General features: G+C 31.7%; 4 protein-coding genes across 8 annotated transcripts; 1 reads left to right on the forward strand and 3 right to left on the reverse strand.

The window, feature by feature from the left end:
- Nucleotides 1-503: 503 nt before the first annotated feature.
- On the reverse strand, nt 504-6,632 carry LOC117783124 (glycerol-3-phosphate acyltransferase 3). 4 transcript variants are annotated; one of them, XM_034620342.1, is made up of 7 exons: nt 6,414-6,631; nt 5,808-6,017; nt 5,482-5,724; nt 4,234-4,470; nt 2,480-2,716; nt 968-1,224; nt 504-903 (listed from the first exon to the last, which is right to left on the reverse strand). In XM_034620342.1, the coding sequence occupies exons 1-7, from the start codon at nt 6,546-6,548 to the stop codon at nt 606-608; spliced, it is 1,617 nt and encodes a 538-aa protein (XP_034476233.1). In that variant the 5' UTR covers nt 6,549-6,631; the 3' UTR covers nt 504-605. The 4 variants fall into 4 exon arrangements, with proteins under 4 accessions (XP_034476233.1, XP_034476231.1, XP_034476230.1 ...); XM_034620340.1 differs by lacking the exon at nt 4,234-4,470 and having other exon boundaries at nt 6,414-6,632; XM_034620339.1 differs by lacking the exon at nt 2,480-2,716 and having other exon boundaries at nt 6,414-6,622.
- An 856-nt stretch (nt 6,633-7,488) lies between these two features.
- Nucleotides 7,489-12,451, reverse strand: LOC117784546 (G protein-coupled receptor kinase 1). The gene is made up of 15 exons (XM_034622301.1): nt 12,339-12,451; nt 11,356-11,432; nt 11,223-11,296; nt 11,046-11,147; nt 10,915-10,989; nt 10,785-10,846; nt 10,668-10,719; nt 10,417-10,608; nt 10,205-10,360; nt 9,817-10,143; nt 8,950-9,050; nt 8,670-8,888; nt 8,181-8,387; nt 7,956-8,118; nt 7,489-7,890 (listed from the first exon to the last, which is right to left on the reverse strand). The coding sequence occupies exons 1-15, from the start codon at nt 12,449-12,451 to the stop codon at nt 7,708-7,710; spliced, it is 2,103 nt and encodes a 700-aa protein (XP_034478192.1). The 3' UTR covers nt 7,489-7,707.
- A 773-nt stretch (nt 12,452-13,224) lies between these two features.
- On the forward strand, nt 13,225-15,647 carry LOC117785407 (beta-1,4-glucuronyltransferase 1). Of its 2 annotated transcripts, none has more exons than XM_034623391.1 (4): nt 13,225-13,303; nt 14,079-15,121; nt 15,213-15,366; nt 15,424-15,647. In XM_034623391.1, exons 1-4 carry the CDS (start codon nt 13,301-13,303, stop codon nt 15,610-15,612), a joined length of 1,389 nt encoding a protein of 462 aa, XP_034479282.1. In that variant the 5' UTR covers nt 13,225-13,300; the 3' UTR covers nt 15,613-15,647. The 2 variants fall into 2 exon arrangements, with proteins under 2 accessions (XP_034479282.1, XP_034479283.1); XM_034623392.1 differs by lacking the exon at nt 13,225-13,303 and adding an exon at nt 13,415-13,494.
- A 135-nt stretch (nt 15,648-15,782) lies between these two features.
- On the reverse strand, nt 15,783-18,010 carry LOC117782946 (acetylcholinesterase). Its single transcript, XM_034620058.1, has 3 exons — nt 18,006-18,010; nt 17,608-17,939; nt 15,783-17,227 (listed from the first exon to the last, which is right to left on the reverse strand). The coding sequence occupies exons 1-3, from the start codon at nt 18,008-18,010 to the stop codon at nt 15,828-15,830; spliced, it is 1,737 nt and encodes a 578-aa protein (XP_034475949.1). The 3' UTR covers nt 15,783-15,827.
- Nucleotides 18,011-18,357: the final 347 nt, after the last annotated feature.

Consider the following 18,357-nt stretch of genomic DNA (forward strand, 5'->3'; position numbering starts at 1 on the left):
TGTATGTTCGATAACACGTGGACGCATCATTAATTTCCCAAAAGGTTTTAAGTATTGCTTGATATATTTATAAGATTATTTTATAAATAGTGCGACGAGGGCATAAATTTTATTCTGCATAGATCTATAAAGTCAATTAGAAGCCAATAAGATAATTAAAATAATTTATTTTTTAAGCCTGAGCATTATTATCGATTCCATTTTTATATTGTTCCAATTAGATAATTATCCAATACCCAAACACGCTTATTTGTTTCCAAAACCTATGCACTTTTCATGATACGCCAATTGGACTATTCGCTTATTAATTTTCTAGACCATGCACAATTATCGATTCAATTTTTATAAAAATTAAGTATTTAAATTAATCGAAATTTGTGAATTAAATATCGCTTGAAATATTTCGGAGATCAAGCCAGGCTTTATTAAACAAAGTTTAATTAAGTAGTGTGTGTCAGATAATTTCGCCATTATCAGCTAAATAAAATAAATATACAATATTGTTGGCTTCACAATCATATACAATGTATATTTAGCAAGGTCAAATAATTTTACATTTTTATCTTTAGTAATTACAGATTTAAATATAAAGTATAAAATCAATTTCAATCAGATTTTAGTCGATTTGCAAATTCAACTTGCTGAATTTCTCTCCATTCTTTTTTCGGTTTCATTCGTTTGAGCTGTCCATCCCAAACCAAGTCTACTAAGCCTCCCTGTTTCGCAATAACACCTTTAACGCGGTTAGCGAAATCGATCGCTGACTCGCCTTCCTGCCGATACATTGGTGGAAGATACCAGACATCGCAAACAATTGCCCATGAGGTCATCATCATGTAAAGATATTGCATCATTGAATACTTTGAGCTGTTCCAAAAAGCATCGCCAAATCGGGGATCGTATCTGAAATGAATACAAATTATTGCTTTAAACCACAGCAATACTCTACTTATTAGCAAGTACTTACTTTATAGCTACAGGGTATATAACTCCGCCAACTTCAAAGCTTCCTTTTTTGAATTGCATCACAGACGTATTGTTAATGCAAGTGCCTTCCGGAAATATTAGAATAGGTGGATTATTTGGATCCGATACATGCTGTTTTAGTCTTTCAGCAACCAAATGTCGGTCCTTAGCTTCTCCTCTTTCAAACCAAATATGAGGCGATGCCCTGGCCAGGGCTCTTTGCAAAATTCCAAGGAAACCGCCATGTCGTTGACCAATCTAAAAGATAGATATAAATCGAATTATTTAATTTTTTTATAATTTAAGCATTTTACATATACAAGCACTTATGCGTATAAATTTAATAGCCACATAAACCAACAGAAGTACGTTTACTATGTTAATAGGTATCCATAAGGATGATTAAGAACTAATTCGCTGGAGTAACGACTTTCAGTCAGATATCTTGTTTTGATTTACCGCATCCCAATCGATATTTCTAGCCTTGCTCTTTCAGCACATCCTGGCTGGGAATTGTCCTGTTGGTCAATATAGATTGGGCCCAAAAACACGTTCTTAATAATTTTAAGAAACCTAAGTTGTGTGCCTTCAGTGTTCAATTGTTCCAAGGATGTCTGGAGATCATAAATAGACCTTCCAAATTTCCATATCCCACCGTTAGTAACATGCAGCTTGGTTGGAATTTTATTGATTCCAGTGTGGTTGGAAGAATGTCATCGTTGCGGAACCCTAGATACGGTTACCGATGGCGTCAACTGATAGCTGTAATGTCGCACGATCAGCAAAGGCTGTGAAGAGTTTCTCCGTTGGATTCTGGTGTTTCACTAGCTGTCCCAAAAGATTATGGGTTCAGTGACATCGGCAAGCATGAATCGAATTATGTAAATCGAAATATTTAAACGGATCTACATTTTATTGTTGCCTATACCAATTAAATATGGGTAAAAAGGGTAAAATAAACTTGTGAAAATCGGCATAACTAATTATGTTAAATTCCCTGGGTGTGACGATTTCATTGATCGATATAAGTATATCATACGATGATCCCCCGGGGTATAGACTACTTAATAGATTTGATGTAATTTATGTATTATGTACACGTAGATGATCCCACGATGATCCTTCACTGTTGAGGTAATTTTATCCACCACAATTAAAATGCCAAACAACAAACTTAGATATTATAAATAGGAAAATTGTTTTGTCCATGATTGAAAATCTAAACTATGAAGCTTTTATAATAATATTAATTTATTTCTAATCTACGGGTATATGTGTAGTAATGATAAATTATTTTAGATAATACAATTTTAAAAGACTACGGAAAACTAAAAACTAAAATGATACATACTCTATTGTTCACTTATTTAGATATTTGAAGCAATATTTGTATTTTATATGTTATAATATGTGTTAATTTTCCAATATATAAGGGTATACCAATTGATAATGCCAGTGTTAGAAAGGTTACATTTAAAAGTGCATTTTCATCGAAATTCTTAAGTTGTCTTACCAGAGAATATGTTGTGTCACACATTAGTACCAGTACATCGATAGGGCTTGTATGGTTTGCCACACAAATACCTGAAGACGACGGGCGATTATCCTCATTATGATAAGTTATAACAGCAGAAATAGCGCTGGACAAGACACCGAAACACTGCCCAAGAACACTACTCACAATAGCCCTCTTTTTCTTTCCATCCTTTAGATTTCCCACTGCAGCTGTACATAATGTCAACCACACTACCTGAGATTGCATAGAACAAAAAGTCGTATTTTGTAGGTATTGATAATGCGGTTAAATTTTCACAGCTGTATAATTGAGATATTATAATTATCATATTATCAATTGTAATTTTAATCATTTAGTTTAACTTAGGTGTCAAATTTGACATTTTATATCTGAACCTATTGGGTATTTTACGTATATTATATGTACAATGAATTAAAATTAATTGCTTCCCTTATGGACACTGATATCAACTGGCCAAATAGGATAAAAACCAAATCTGTAAACGATTAATCAGATAAGATCAGGATATATGGAGCAAAGATGAAATCCAAATTTTGGGTCAACAAGTAGCAACTTTATAGCGAATACAAGACTGAACAAATTTATGTATCTTAAGGAATACATATTAGGAATACAAATATTCAGATTTTTATTTATCAACAGACACACATATTTCTTTGACTTCTGTCTATTGCGTTTTTTTTGTTAAGTTTTGAAATCAACAACAAATAAAAATATTTTGCAGCAAAATAAAATTAAAGAATTGATTAATAATTACAAACACACATACAAAACATTAATGAGAAATTAAAAGAAAAGATTTTGTTATTGATAAAATTAGTATCTGGAACCCATATCGCTTACTTTTGTGTTTCAAGTCTCATAACCAAAAATGTATGTTTTATCCTTATTTTAAAGTGAGAAATGGAGATAATATCATTGACAGCATGTTAAAAAATAAGTTACATTTAAGAGGAAGATGAGAGATTAACCAAGAATGTAACTTATTCGTTATATACCTTATACGGTAGGTGAAGATCGCATTTATCTGTTTCGTTGCATATACTTAGCTAACATTTAACGCTTGGAACACAATTTAATAATTAATAATAAATAAAATTACATATTCTAAAGTAATCTGGCCTATTCCTTAAATGCCTTAACGGGTTTACAAACTGAGAGTACTCTAGTCGGTACTGTCCGACAAATAGATACGCATATAGTGAATTTGTTATATTAACATAAATATATTATTCATCTTATTACAAAAAAAATTTTGCCCTTTTTGTTTTGATCCTATGGATGATATATGGTAAATGAAGCCTCTTTTAATCCCCAAGATATTTCAAAATCGACTCGACTGTCACAAGTTTATGATACCCTTTTAAAGCATATTATGGGTATAGGGTATAATAAATACAAGGTTAGAAAATTATCTTACCTGCTTACACGTTCCTTTCTTAATTATAAAAAATCACAACTAAATTTAAAAAAATACAAAAACGTTTTACAAAAATACGCAAGGACAAAAGACAGAAGCATAACACACATGTATCGTTTTCATATAAAATTGAATAAAATGGCAAATATATTTTAATTTATGGTGTCGTGTCAGATTTAAAATTTAAACTGTAAATGAAAATAGAACTAAAAATGGAAAAGTTGTGCCAATTAAAGGAGCTTTTGGAATTAACATCCTTAGTTATTTTTCAATTTCATATGGAAACATTTAATTAAAAAATCTTTCTCACCAAGGAAAATGTACAGTCTGTTGATAATATTGCCACATCCAATGGGGTGGTGTGATTTGCTACACAAAACCCAGAAGTTTTGGGCTTATATTGCTTATTGTGAAATATTACAAGGGATGACAAGGAACTTGATATAAGACGGAATGTAATTTTAAAAGTCAAGTCCGCTAAGGGAAGCCGCAAAAATCGGTAAGGTATTAAAGCCACAAATGCGTTTGTAATAACTGCAAATAAAACCTAAAAACCAAAGTAAATTATTAATTAGAGAAATATTGTAAAGAACGCGGCTCCATAAAATCAATAATAAATTCAAAACTATCTTGAGTTCAGTTTCAATATGATCGATAGCTTCCACAGTAAAATATTTCTTAACATTTTAAAATTAAAGCAATATATAAATGTTTAATAATCTTGAGTTGCTGTCAACCGTTTTTGAAAATTAAATTCGATTTATTCTCTTGACAAATGTTAGCCTTCTGGTTCATATACCCTGTGGAAAACTATAGCCAAATATTAGATGTTTAACTATTCTATTAGTTTTCAATATATTCCAGCATTTAATAAAATTGTAAATATTTTAACTTTATGAACTAAACTTAAATTGCAAAAAAAATTAAAAGAAATATATATACAAAAAAAAAAACAAGATCGCAGCAATTGACAGTAGTTCTGACATATTCAAGCTTACATATTTAACTACCTTAAAGCACGTTCACTCATTCACACACACACAATCAAACACGTTATAAACTAAACCCACTGCTCCCCAACTCTTCCCTTGATATAAAAGAAAACCGTCAGCAACATTTATGGTCATTACTCGATCGTAATGAAAATATCAGATTAGATAAGTATGAGGTAAGGAGAGAGTATACCAAAGTTCAAGACGATATCTAGAAATTTGTTGTTATTGATATTCATTATTCACGATTTGCTGTGTTTCTATCTATTCGAGAGTTTATTCAGATGGACGGATTCTTGAACGGACGGACAACATTAAATCGATTTGGCTTTGATGTTGAAATATATTTACTTTGGGATAAGAATTTCCCCTTAAGAAACGACACTTAACTGATCACCAAACTAAAAAAAACTATGAAAAGTTGTACTAATATTTAAGAGGGGATTTTTTGTTATCTAACTTAATTATTTTGTCAGCACATTCAGTAGGATGTAATATTTGTTATATGTTATAACTGGTAATTATAATAATAGTTATTATAATTTTAGTTATATACATATACTTACACCAATAAAGCAAACCAAGACACGAAGAGGCATTAAAATGAAATACCGCACGGCAAATCCAATAACCCATATCATGGTGATTTTCCAAGATATGAATTCATAATGTCGGTTTGTTCGTGTTAGCATGTTCCAGCTCTTTAGCTCCTCGGCTTCAAATCGCGATGTTACATCATCTTCGATAATTGCTTCTATGCCTGATTTTACATAATCCAAACAATTCTCAAAGTCGAAACAAAACTCTTCCTGAAATTAAAACATGAATAAAGTTAATGTTGGTGGTAATTTAAATTAAATATATAAGTATACATATGGAAATGTTGGATAACCTTTTTGTTGCCATTCGCCTTATCATGCGCCGACTCCTGAGCCTGAGGCAGAAGTACGGCGTCTCTCGTGATCAGCACCTGGCCATTGGAGGCTTCCTCTGAGTCAACGGCATCCACAGGTTCCAAGCCCTGCACTTGATCATCACTGACTTTTTCCTTGGCAAGCTCTTGATTTACTTTTGAAGCAGTTTCGATACTGACTCGTCCATACTAAAAACAAATTATATAGTTATTAAGTGCTCGCTTATTAAACAGACGACCTTCTAATTCCCATAGATGTCAAAGAAACTATTAGTCGAGTATAGAATATAGTAATAATAGTAATGAAGAATGGAATAATACAAATATTGTAAGTATCTCCAAACATAATAATAAACTCCAATTAATTCTAATGTCTGCGTTCAACATTGGGCGACCTACACACGGTGTGTAAATAACAATTGTTGCCGAAACAAGCTATATTTATGAACTTTGCATTTACAAATTGTAGACAACAAAATTTATGTATACATGTAGACTATTACATATTCACATATATTTACGTATGAACACTCTATACGCACACGAAGTTCCATTCATTTTAATGAAATAATTGAATGTATTTACCTCAAATATCCTTAAGAGAATATTTACGTATGCCTTTCGAACACCGACTGATTTGTTAATTGCAGATAATAAAACCAAAAATGAAACAAATCCCGCAAACGGAATCCAACAAATACTAATTATTCCATATAACATTCTATATAAATAATTTATATGTTGATGGAGAAAGTAAATCACATTTGACTCGTACGATATAATTAAGGAAAAATAACTACGGACTGATTAATGTAAATATCACTTGGCTTAAAGTTATCGTGAAATCGATTAAAATATCTGCTTGTCATTCCAAAGTTGCCGTCAATCTAATTCGACTTTGGAATATGGAATTGGAACACCGATTATTTCAAACATTTATCGCGTTTACTATCTACTCAACAAAGTAATATTTTGAATGGTGCTTCTATGGAAGGTTGGGTTGTTATGTAGTTTAACCGGCAAAATCGTAATTTGATAACTTAATTTCTTTCAAATAAGAAGCAAGGAGACAAACACATAGCGATAAATAATGCTCGATAATTGATATGTTATATTCTGTCATGGTAGTCAATTCCTGTCAGTCCGACAGCAGTTTTGCGCATTTCCAATTTTCCAAATGGTGTTCATAGATCGATTTTATGTTAACCAAACCCCAGTAGAAATAATATGCTACTAATTCAAATTTCCTACATTGAATGTAATTAAAGAAGTAAAATTTATAATTTCGCAGTGAATTTTTTTCAATAAATTGTAACTTTTTTTTCCATGTTTACCGAAAGAAGTTATCAGTTAATATTTATATTTTATACTTTTTATTAAATTGATACTTAATTATTCACTGCTACATAATATTTAATGTTTTTCTGTATTATGTTTACAACTAAAAAGACCAGCAATCATGCTAATACATTTACGGAAGCACAATATCGGCAGTGGGTTTTAAGAGAACTCTAGATTCTCTGTAATGCGGTATGCAATAAGACCGATGCTTCCCAATGAGTTTAAATAGAAGATCGGAAATCAGATGAAATGCATGCGCGGGAATTTTAAACAGATACTGTTTTGAGTGTTTAGTTAAATCAGATCAGAACAGTAAAAGTAAACAATGATGTACATATATATGTCTGTATGCTTTTCACAAAATAACCATTACACAATGTATACAGGTTCGCCAGTGTACGTACATAAATTTTCAGAGTGTTTTACATGATGTGTTTTATTAGGATTCATTTCACATTGATCGAAACTAATTGGTTTTGAAGAGTTTCAGAGCGGGAAACCTATTATATGACATAATAAATTTCATTTTATGTTATATTTAATTAGATCCATTCGACGATTTTGTTGAACAATTCCCTCCCAGAATGTACATTGATTTGTTTGCATCCCGCTCGCTTCCATAAATTTTTCCAGCTTTCTTGGCCATAGATCCTAAAAGATCTTGCGACATTTTGTGTGCCGACCTCAATGACAATGCCCATTCCTTTAGGCCGATTTCATCCTTTAATATGAAAAAATGTGTTAGAAATACAAAAAACGATCATCATCGGATGCAATAATCCTTACAGAATTCGTTAAAATGATTCTCCCATCACGACTGCCATCATTGACACGAATTTGAATACATTGCTCGTTCTTGTATTGGATAAAATCAGATGAAATATCTTCTACTTGGTCCAAAAATATAAGTTCTGGTTTGTTATTACCACTCTCAGAATAAAGTTCCAAGCTTAAATAAATAAAATAAGAATTATATCTTTATACGAGCCAAAAACAAGAAATATTCCATACCGATTAGGATATAACTTTGCATATTTAGTTTGCCATAATGATGCAAACGATCCGCCCAATTTCTTTATATATCCATGCAGTATACAATCCGATTCTTTTTCATCGGCATCAAAGTGTTGTTTTTGTTTCGATTTTTTCTTTTGCTCGATTTTATCAGTTTCCAGGTTGATTGTTTCAAATACTGTTTCAGACACTTCCTGTTGCCACCTAAAAATAAAAAAATAATAATTGTTTTAACTGATTAACGCATTAAAAAAATTCCAAAGCGGATCGGGGGAACCGACCCCATGCAGTATATATAGTTTTGGTTAGCATCATCTTCTATTATAACATTTCAGATACTATACGAGATAGAGATACCAAGTGTTGTGACAATACTTTCATAGATTCTTTAGAAAAAATTGAAATATAAAAGAAATATTGAGAGACTCATTCTCTTTTTTACTGATATACTACAATAGTAAAAATACAAAAATATTTAAAGCTTACCTTTCAGAGATTGTTAATGAAAAATGCTTGTAGAGATCTTGATCACTGTCGTTTAATTTAATGCCTTTGGTATCTTCTTCATCAAAAGATCCAATATCGAAGGCATCGGCGGCATTCACCTCGCCACGAGGTGGAACTAATGGTGGAGTATATTTTTGAATGTACACTTGATGCCAATCAATTCCAGAAAAGAAATTATGCATTTTGACCTCGTCCGCACTAAAATGAGTAAAGTGCCATTAATAAAAAAATACCTATTCAGTGCTCTCTGTAAACATACCCGTTTCCCATACAACCAAGACGCTTCGGTACATCTCTTTGCAGAAGCATATCCAACAAGTTTCTTAACTCCACGGAAAATGAATCCGGAAGTTCAACGTTCTGTTGAATAAACAAATACAAAACTTTCAAAATTTTATCTAAAAAAAACTATATTAAAATCTTTTACATTTTATTGTAGTTATTCTGAAAAAACTTACCTTTTAGTAGTTATGTTTATATAATTATGGTATGTGTATATGTGTATGAACTTCTGTCTCTCCAGGCGATGACAAGGTTTTGTTTTAATTGCTTTAACCAATTTATTTTCAATTAATATAGATAATGCGAAAGAAGCTTAACAGGTTTCAAACAGGATGTGACAGCTAAACACCCAATGGGTTGCACAATTCTAAATAGAACGTTGAAAGTCTCAAAAATTGGTCTAAAAATGCTCACATCACGACCCAAAGCCATTTCATAGATTTAAAAACACCTTGAGAACATCATAATTTGAGCGCTGGTTCACTACTTAGTGGAGGCCTAATCTCTCGATAGAATTCTAAGTCACAGCTTAAACAGAAGGCATCGAATCATGCATTTCATCAATGCAAAATTTGTATAAATAGTAATCCGCAAAATATTGCGATTACTTGAGCATATGAGTTGTGGTGTTTTAGATTGTTTCTACGCATGCAACGTCGAATTGATCAATTTTGAGAATATGGAAATGGTTCTTCAAAACTTGAGCGAACTAAAGAAATATTTTCAAAAAAATATTCATATGATAATGTTTATTATGGTTGAATGTGTAATGAATATTAATATTATATAAAAATATGTACAACAGAAAAAGTGTATTAATTAATTTGATTAAAGAGTAGCATACCATAGTTAATGTCATTCTGTCAATCTCATGTTTATCTTTGGTTTTATGCTGTCGAAATGGGGAATGCCCCTTGAGTAGTTTGTAAAGCATGCAACCAAAACTAAACCAGTCGGCACATGAATCATAAGATGTTCCTTTTGATAATACTTCTGGTGACATGTATCCATGAGTGCCCACTGAAGCATGCGGTTTCTTCCTTGAATAGTCACATGCTAAGCCTAAATCAGATATTCGAATGTGTCCATTTTCATCAAGCAAAATATTAGCGGGCTTTAGATCGCGATAGACGATGCAGCGTTTATGCATATGTTCCAGACCCAAAATGACCTATGGCGAGAATTCAACTTGAAAGGTTTGTTAACCCTTAATGTGTTAAAAAAAAACTTACCTCAGCCGCATAAAACTTCATTTCGTCTTCGCTGAAAACTCCATGTTGTGAGAGATGATAATGTAAATCTCCTCCGTTCATTAAATCTAATATGAAACACAGTTTATCCGGTGTATGAAATGCATATGTCATGCACACAATGAAGGGGCAATCAATCTAAATAAGGATACTTTAATAAATCAAAACCAATCCGTATATCTTAAGTAACTTACTCCTGTGCTAACTGCCTGCAACATATTGCGTTCATTTAATGCCAGCATTTCACCCTGTTTCATTTTGATACGCTTCTTGTCCAAGCATTTCATAGCGTACATTTTTCCTGTGTCAGCTTTTCGACAACCGTACACCTCTCCAAAACCTCCACGGCCTATTATTCTATGTACGCTAAAGTCGTTCATTGATAACTACGAATAACTTCAATCAATATGCGAAACAATAAAAATAAAATAGTACTTTTAATTACTTGTATATTGAGCTCCAGGTTTTTCCATTGGCAAAATCTCGTAAATTTGTCACTGCATTAATATGGTAGCAAAGAGAATTATACTATCTATTGATTCTAGTGAAAATCTAAATTTACCTTTCCAAGAACTTTTTAAATGGTCTGCCTTTCAGTTGACCAAAGATTTCTTCCATATACGGCTGTTAAGTTAATGAAGACATTATTTAAAATTAGTTTTTATGTCTTATATTAATTAAAAGCAACTTACTTCAAATAAATTCACAGGAACTTCATTTTTTAATAAATACTTTTGGACATTAGCAACAGCATCTTTCGAGTATTCCTATTAAAAAAAATTAGTTTTTAATGATGATTCAGTTTTCCAAACTAAATACTTGCATATGTGTGAGACAGCATTTCCTCCATTATAAAATTGTCATATATTTCTCTTGCCAACTTCTTTCGTTCTTCGTAGCATTCAGTTTTCTCAAAGTTTTTGATCTTTGAAAGTAAAAATTCAGAAAATTGTTTAAGATGAGTGAATGTATATTTATCAAATTATATTAAAATTAATACCTGTTCATAGAACTTTAACTGTTGTATGGGTTCTTCAGAGTCGTTTTCACAGAAATCCTTAAACAACAAATATCCTTGGGAAAAAACCTTGGTTAGCAGTGCAATTATGAGAATAATAAAACATACTAAATACCTATAATCTGATTAAAAATGTTGTGAAAGCTGAGTTCATTTTCCTTCTCAAGATATTTATACATAACGCTTCTGACACTGAAAAGAAAATACATATATACATGGTATTTAAAATGAATTCTAGATATTGATTCGCAACGAAGACAAGAAGGAAAAAACAATTAGTATAATCTGTCCCTTTTTAAAATACATAAGCTGTTCTATTTATTCGTTTAATTTAATTTGTTTTGATTTAGTCCTAATACAATTGAATTTCATCTCAATGGGAGTTCTAAATTTGTTTATTGTCTGAGATGGCTAAAAAGATTGAATTCTCTGCAGATTGACTGACTATCCAAATCTTTGAAAAGTCAATTCCTCTTAGGAAAAATTAGAAATTAAAAAATTTTACAAATTACTTATATTTTTGACTTGCTGTTTATAATTATTAAGCATTTTCACCTATAGTAAATCATGACTTTCAGGTATTTTGTTGATTATTTTGTGGTCTGCAATTGTGGTAAACAAATATAAAAAAAAATGTAAGGGCATTCAATCTTTCTGATTAAGAACTTCAAGCAGAGCAATTGTATAAAATTCCTAAAAATACATTTTGCACAAACTAATAAAGCATAGAACTTCCAGCAATGCATTGGTGGTGGTAAATGTTTATACACAGATACACATACATATGCATGTATCAAATCCACAGAAGGCACAATGCATGTACATATGCGTGTGTGTGAGTGTATATATGCCTTTTGTATCTATGTGTAGATACATACGTTCTTTTTCCTGAAATCTTTAGAAAATATTTTCATGCTAGCGTAATTGAATGTCTCTTTCTAATCCTGGACAAGGTCTTTAATCGCAAACTTACAAACAAATATGCACATGAGCCTGCATACGCATATGTATATATGTAAATGGACATGTACATACCCACATCCAAGTAAAACATTTCATATACATACATATCTACGCAAATATGATTCAAATGTGTACCTGGGATCTGGTAGTATTAACTTCTTGCTGGCTCTTGCGGCTGGTGTACACTTGGACTTTTCCATAGCCATCAAGTAGCTGACATCAGCTAGAACAGCCTCCAAATCTGCCATTTCGTTTTAATTTATGTACAATATGCGTTATGTTTACGTTTTCTCTATGCCAGTATTTCTTATCACTTTCTGCGAAGTCGCTAGATTTATGGCACAGGCACACAATACACGATTTTCAAAGCATTAACATTTGCCGCGATTCAATTTTTATTGTTGCTTTGTTATTGAAAAAATTAAATTAAAAAACCTATGTCCATACGTATTTATATAGGTTTATGTATGTATGTCTGAAGATTATGATATATATTGTTTTGAACGCGACTTCTTCGCAAATACCGTTCACACATGCGTATAAATATAAGGTATTCATACGTTACTTTTACTTTTATTCTAATATTTTAGTTAATCAACTGTATGACTCACTAATAACGCGTATAGTAACTGATATGAATAGGTCTTTCTAGTCAGTTGGTCAGCTGTTAATGAACAATGAACGATGAATATGTTGTTATAATCAGCTATTTAATCGTTACTAAAAAGATCAGCCTTGCTTAGCATTTAATTTATATTAGGCTTCTGACAGGAATAAATAACGAAAGATTTTAAGTTTTTGGACTATATTTTTTTGATTTCTTGTTTAAAATAATAATCAAAACTCGACCAACAATATTGCATTTCATTGATATTAGTAATAAAATAATAAAAAAAAATAAAAATAAAATGTTGATAAGGAACAAAATAAACGATATAGTTCATGAAGTACTAAGCAAGTTCACTAGTTCATTTTGATGACCGGTTCAATTGAACTTATTCAGAACGAAGCGACCCAACTCTAGTACTTATAAGCAAAATACATATCTGTGCTATGTTCTGTTTGTGATATTGCAGTATATTTATTAATGTTTAAGAATGGTAAACATACTATTAAAATTTAAATTGTAGTTTCAGTCATATAATTAACATATCGAACTTTGTTTGCAACTTTGCATAAAGGTATAATTTGATTCATGCAATCGCAATCAAAATGTATAACAAAAATGTATGTATTTGTATATTTGAATAACAAATATACATTTGTATGATTTGTAAGAATTTACAATATGGTATGTATAACAAAAAAATGTACACTGCGCGGCACTTGAACAGCAAACACAAAGTTGTTAATTAAATACCTGACATCTTTCATCTCTTACATTATTTTGTAATTCTTTTGTTGTTATTTGCATTAAGGTGTTATCTCTTTCTGTTAGCAATATTACCGTTAGCTTTAACGGAAAATCAAAATAAATAATTAAAAATTCGAGAATGACTGTTAAGACTAGTTTACAAGGCTAGAAAACAAAATTCTTCCACTTAAGACCATGTAGAGAGCTAAAAACAACGGGGTATTTGTGGTTATCCATCACAAACCAAGTGCACCAACGAAAATAAAATCGTATACCTTATTTTATTTAAGTTACTAAATTAATTTTTCCTAGCTACTTAGAAATGATTTATGTATACAATCGATTTAAATTATAAACAAGTCTTTTATTTAAATTATTAAGATGTCTTTATTCGTTTGGTACGCAAAGTCTATTCAAGTGGCGCGCAGTGTATTTGCGTATTTGTATTTTCTATTTGAGCATTCGTTGATTCCTATTTTTATCTCACTTTTTGACACACATATCTTTTATCTTAATTGCAGGTTCGTTTGCCACCATGTAGCTCAATAAAGATCCTGCTTGTAATGCTGTCAGTGAACATTTTCTGGCTGATTAGAGTGTATCCACCATATGCTTATAATAATAACAATAGTAATGCAGGCACAACCCTAAAACTCGAAAAAACTATACAAAAAATAAAGTCTGAAGCCGTCTCAAATTGTCCTAATTATTCAGATAACGTGAATAAGTCGCCGTCGCCAAAATTAAGCATTGACAGCGATATACCAAAGAAAAATAATAAGAATAATAATTACAATAATGATACAGTATTGACATTTGAAAATATTGACTTGAGTTATGGACGTTGGGATAACCAGCATTTGTACAAAATAAAGGATTTTGCCGTAGTAGGAGATCAATATGCAGAATCCTCGAAAAGTAGTCTGATCTGCCTTGCAACCCAGAGTTCTGTGGAACGATTGTACTCTCTGCCCCAGGTTGCTGAAAACTGGCGTGGTCCTTTGTCAGTGGCGTTATTCTCGGCAGGAAACGAGGAGTATGTTGTTTTACGATATTTCGTCACATATATGCGACTCTGCTTTCCAAATATTAAGGCAAATGCCACATTTCACATAATAATTCCCCGAGAATTTGACAATTTGCCCAGAGTCTTGATGGAAACACACAATATTAAGAATAAATACAATTGTCAATATCCTGAAAGAACATTAAAGGCTCTATTAAAATTAAGATCAGTCAAAACTTTGGAATGGCGTCAAAAAAATACATATCCACAAAATCATATGCGAAATGTTGCACGTAAAGGATGTCAAACGAAATATGTGTTCCTGACCGACGTGGATATAATTCCCAGTATTAACAGTGTTGTGCTACTCAACAATTTCTTCAAAAATGCCTTTTGCGAAGGAAATTGTGCCTATGTTATTCCTACATTTGAAATTGATGTTCGTGCAAACTTTCCACGTACAAAGGAGAATCTCTTAGTGCTCATTAAAAAGGGACTAGCAAGACCATTTCACGAAAAGGTCTTCATTTATAATCAATATGCTACAAACTTTACCAAGTGAGTAGAATTATTATATAATATATATTATATATTAATTAAATTTATTTTTTAATCTTACTAATGTAATGAGTAATTTATTTTCTTTCAGATGGCTTTTATCGAAACGAAATGAAACTGCCGTCAGTGTAAGCCATACCGTAACGAACTTTGAGTTTTTGTATGAGCCCTTTTACATAGCCATAGATACTGTTCCTGTTCACGATGAAAGGTTTACTGGCTATGGATTCACACGAAACTCTCAAGTAAGTAAGGTCTTTGACTGAGTCTTGCCTTACTCTAAATATCTCTATTCTTTTCAGGTGTATGAAATGTACGTGGCTGGATATAAGTTTCTTGTACTTTCGCCCGTTTTCACCTGCCACTGGGGACTTCAAAGAAAGCAAGCGAGACCCGCTTGGAGAGAACAGCAAAATAACGCAAATCGCAAAAAATTTGATGTCTTTAAAAGTGAAATATTTGCACGTTATAAGAATGATCCACATTTGTAAATAAAGAATTTTTTTAATTCAATTGTATTAATTAAGTTTTGGTAACAATTTTTAAGATTTATTCTTGCTTCTACTTCATTCTCGATTCATCCCATTTCTTGTCCCAAAAATCAATTCAATTTTTTAATTCGCATCGTAGATAATATCAATATATTTAATAAACTCTCGTGTAATGTATAAACGTATTATAAATGTAATCATATGGAATTAAGAATCTATATCTGTATGCATATATATAGCATAGATATATATACGAAAAATGTGGGTGTGATTGGATAATTTGCAGCTGAAATTGTGGAATTACAACACTCGGTAGCAAATTGTAGTAATTTCGGATACAGATTATTCCAAAACATAACTCTCTGATTATTTGAAAGATAGTCCGTGTTAAAGGTTTCATCGATAAGTAGTACTGAATATTTGGGTGGCATAATTGTACTCCATTTAACATAGACGTTCGATTTCGTAGGATTCGATGTTTTAGCAAAATTGGCCCATAAGGTCATAACAATATCAGCCATTTTCTTATCGGTTGGCTTCCACTTAACGGTTCTGTTCATATAGGGTAAGCCCCAAACGAATATTTGATCAAAGTATTTGGGAACTCCAACCCAATTTGGAAGATCAGCAATTAGAGACTTTGAGCGTTGCTTAAATATATAAGTGTAAATATTATTATGTTTACTTAATATATCTACAAACATTTGCAAGGGTGTTATATAGAATTTTTCAGTATGAGCATTGATTACATTTGTATTTATTGTGGATTTTTCGTCATTGCTTTGTCCGGAATACATAAAGGAAATTGCATCAGAAATTAACGGAAAATTCATGCACCATTCATTGCTACCCGTTGTTTTCTGAATATCAGTTAGTGCTATATCATTGAAAAAGTTATCCAGATCCTCGGGAGTCAACTCTGAAGATATATAATCCTTAAATATTGTAAGTACTTCCTCCATGTCTGTAATTCCAATAATAACTGGAACATTGTTATAGGCGCCACTTTTAAAGAGTATTTCCGGTTGGTTTTCAATAAAAGGATACGATGTATTACTCAATCCGAAATCCACAATAGGACCCCAATCAACTAACGGTAAATTTTCCGTAATAATCTTTGCATCAACTCGTTTAAGGCATTGGATAAGCATCGATGTTGGCCTACGGGCGCATCCAAAAATGTTAGATATTTTATCCAAATCATTATTGAATTCATGTGGCATTCGAACATAACTTAATGGGTTTCCAGACATTATTATGGCTTTATGAAAAGCTCCCTTTGACCATTCCCCGGATGTCATGTGTAATGCTGTACTGATTGCTCCTGCATCATGACCCATCAATGTTATACGATTCTCGTCACCTCCAAAGTAGTTGATATTCTTTTTGACCCAATAAAGGGCTGCCGACTGGTCCATTAATCCGTAATTGCCCTGGGCCTCTCCGTCATCGGTTGAGAAGAATCCAAAAATATTAAGCCGATATGCAAACGTTACAACAATTACTTTTTGCTTAAAAACCAGTTGAAATGGCTCAATGTCGTATGGGCTTCCCGTTGAGAAATTTCCGGAGTGTATCCACACTATCACCGCGTATCCATCAACTTCAGGTGCTCCTAAATGTGAATATATTAATAAGTTTTAATCATAAGTACATTTGCACTGTTTCATGTTTAATGAACTAAAAAATTGATCTTGTATCTGTTAGGTTTGTTTTTATCCCAATATAGTTAATTCTATTGTTTTAGTTGCAATCTACTTCATTTTAGAAATGTATCAAGTTTTTAAGTTAGTAAAACACAATTTGAAATACTTTCTTTATTTAAGTTTTTAGCTCTGATATTGTGATTTAATTACATCGAATTAAGATATCGTATAAACTAAATTATCATTAAAATTTAGATCTTGTATGTGCAATTTTTGTTCAGTTATAATTTGAAAATTAATTATAAACTTTTCTGCTTATACATTATATTTTGATTCTATTATTACTTACCGTCAGGTACAAATATATTCAAATTTAAGCAGTTCTCCTCATATTTTCTTTCTCCAGTTTCGGTCAACATTGCGCCCGAAATAGTTTCTAAAACTTTATCCAAATGTGGACTTTCTGATGTGCGTTTTGGTTGCCAACAGCTAGGTGCAAAGGAAGTTGCGTTAAAAATTCCTTTCCATGGTGGCAATTCGACATCAGGAGGCGAAAATCTTGCAGCATGCGCATACCGAATTCCCAAATAAGCCTTAATATTTTGGGTTCGGTACATTTTTAAATACTTTCCAGATATAAATCCATTTCCAGGTATATGTATTAATGGTGCATCCACGCCGCTTACAATTATGTACAAAGAGTTTAAATTAAAGTAGCTGAATAAAACAAAAAACAAATTCTTTGACCACATTATAAAAATGAACTTGTGTGTACATCCTTAAGGGCTTTCAAATAAAGCCACATTTTTAATATGTTAATCAAATTTACGGGCAATCACAGTTGCCATGGGCCGCAAAATATTATAAAAGCCGTTGCTAAGCTCTCGTAACTATGGAAATAAATGTTTTTATACCCTGCACTTAGTGCAAATTATATAGAAAGGGTCACATTCATTTGCGCAAGCTTATGTAACAGTATAATAGTATATCATATACATATATATACTTTATATACTGAAGAGGTATGTTAATAAAAATTAATATTCTGTATGTTTATGTTGACATTATATAAAATAAGAAAATTTTTGACTTAATTTTG

This window comes from Drosophila innubila, assembly GCF_004354385.1.
Source record: "Drosophila innubila isolate TH190305 chromosome 2R unlocalized genomic scaffold, UK_Dinn_1.0 1_C_2R, whole genome shotgun sequence".
NCBI classification, from domain to species: domain Eukaryota; kingdom Metazoa; phylum Arthropoda; class Insecta; order Diptera; family Drosophilidae; genus Drosophila; species Drosophila innubila.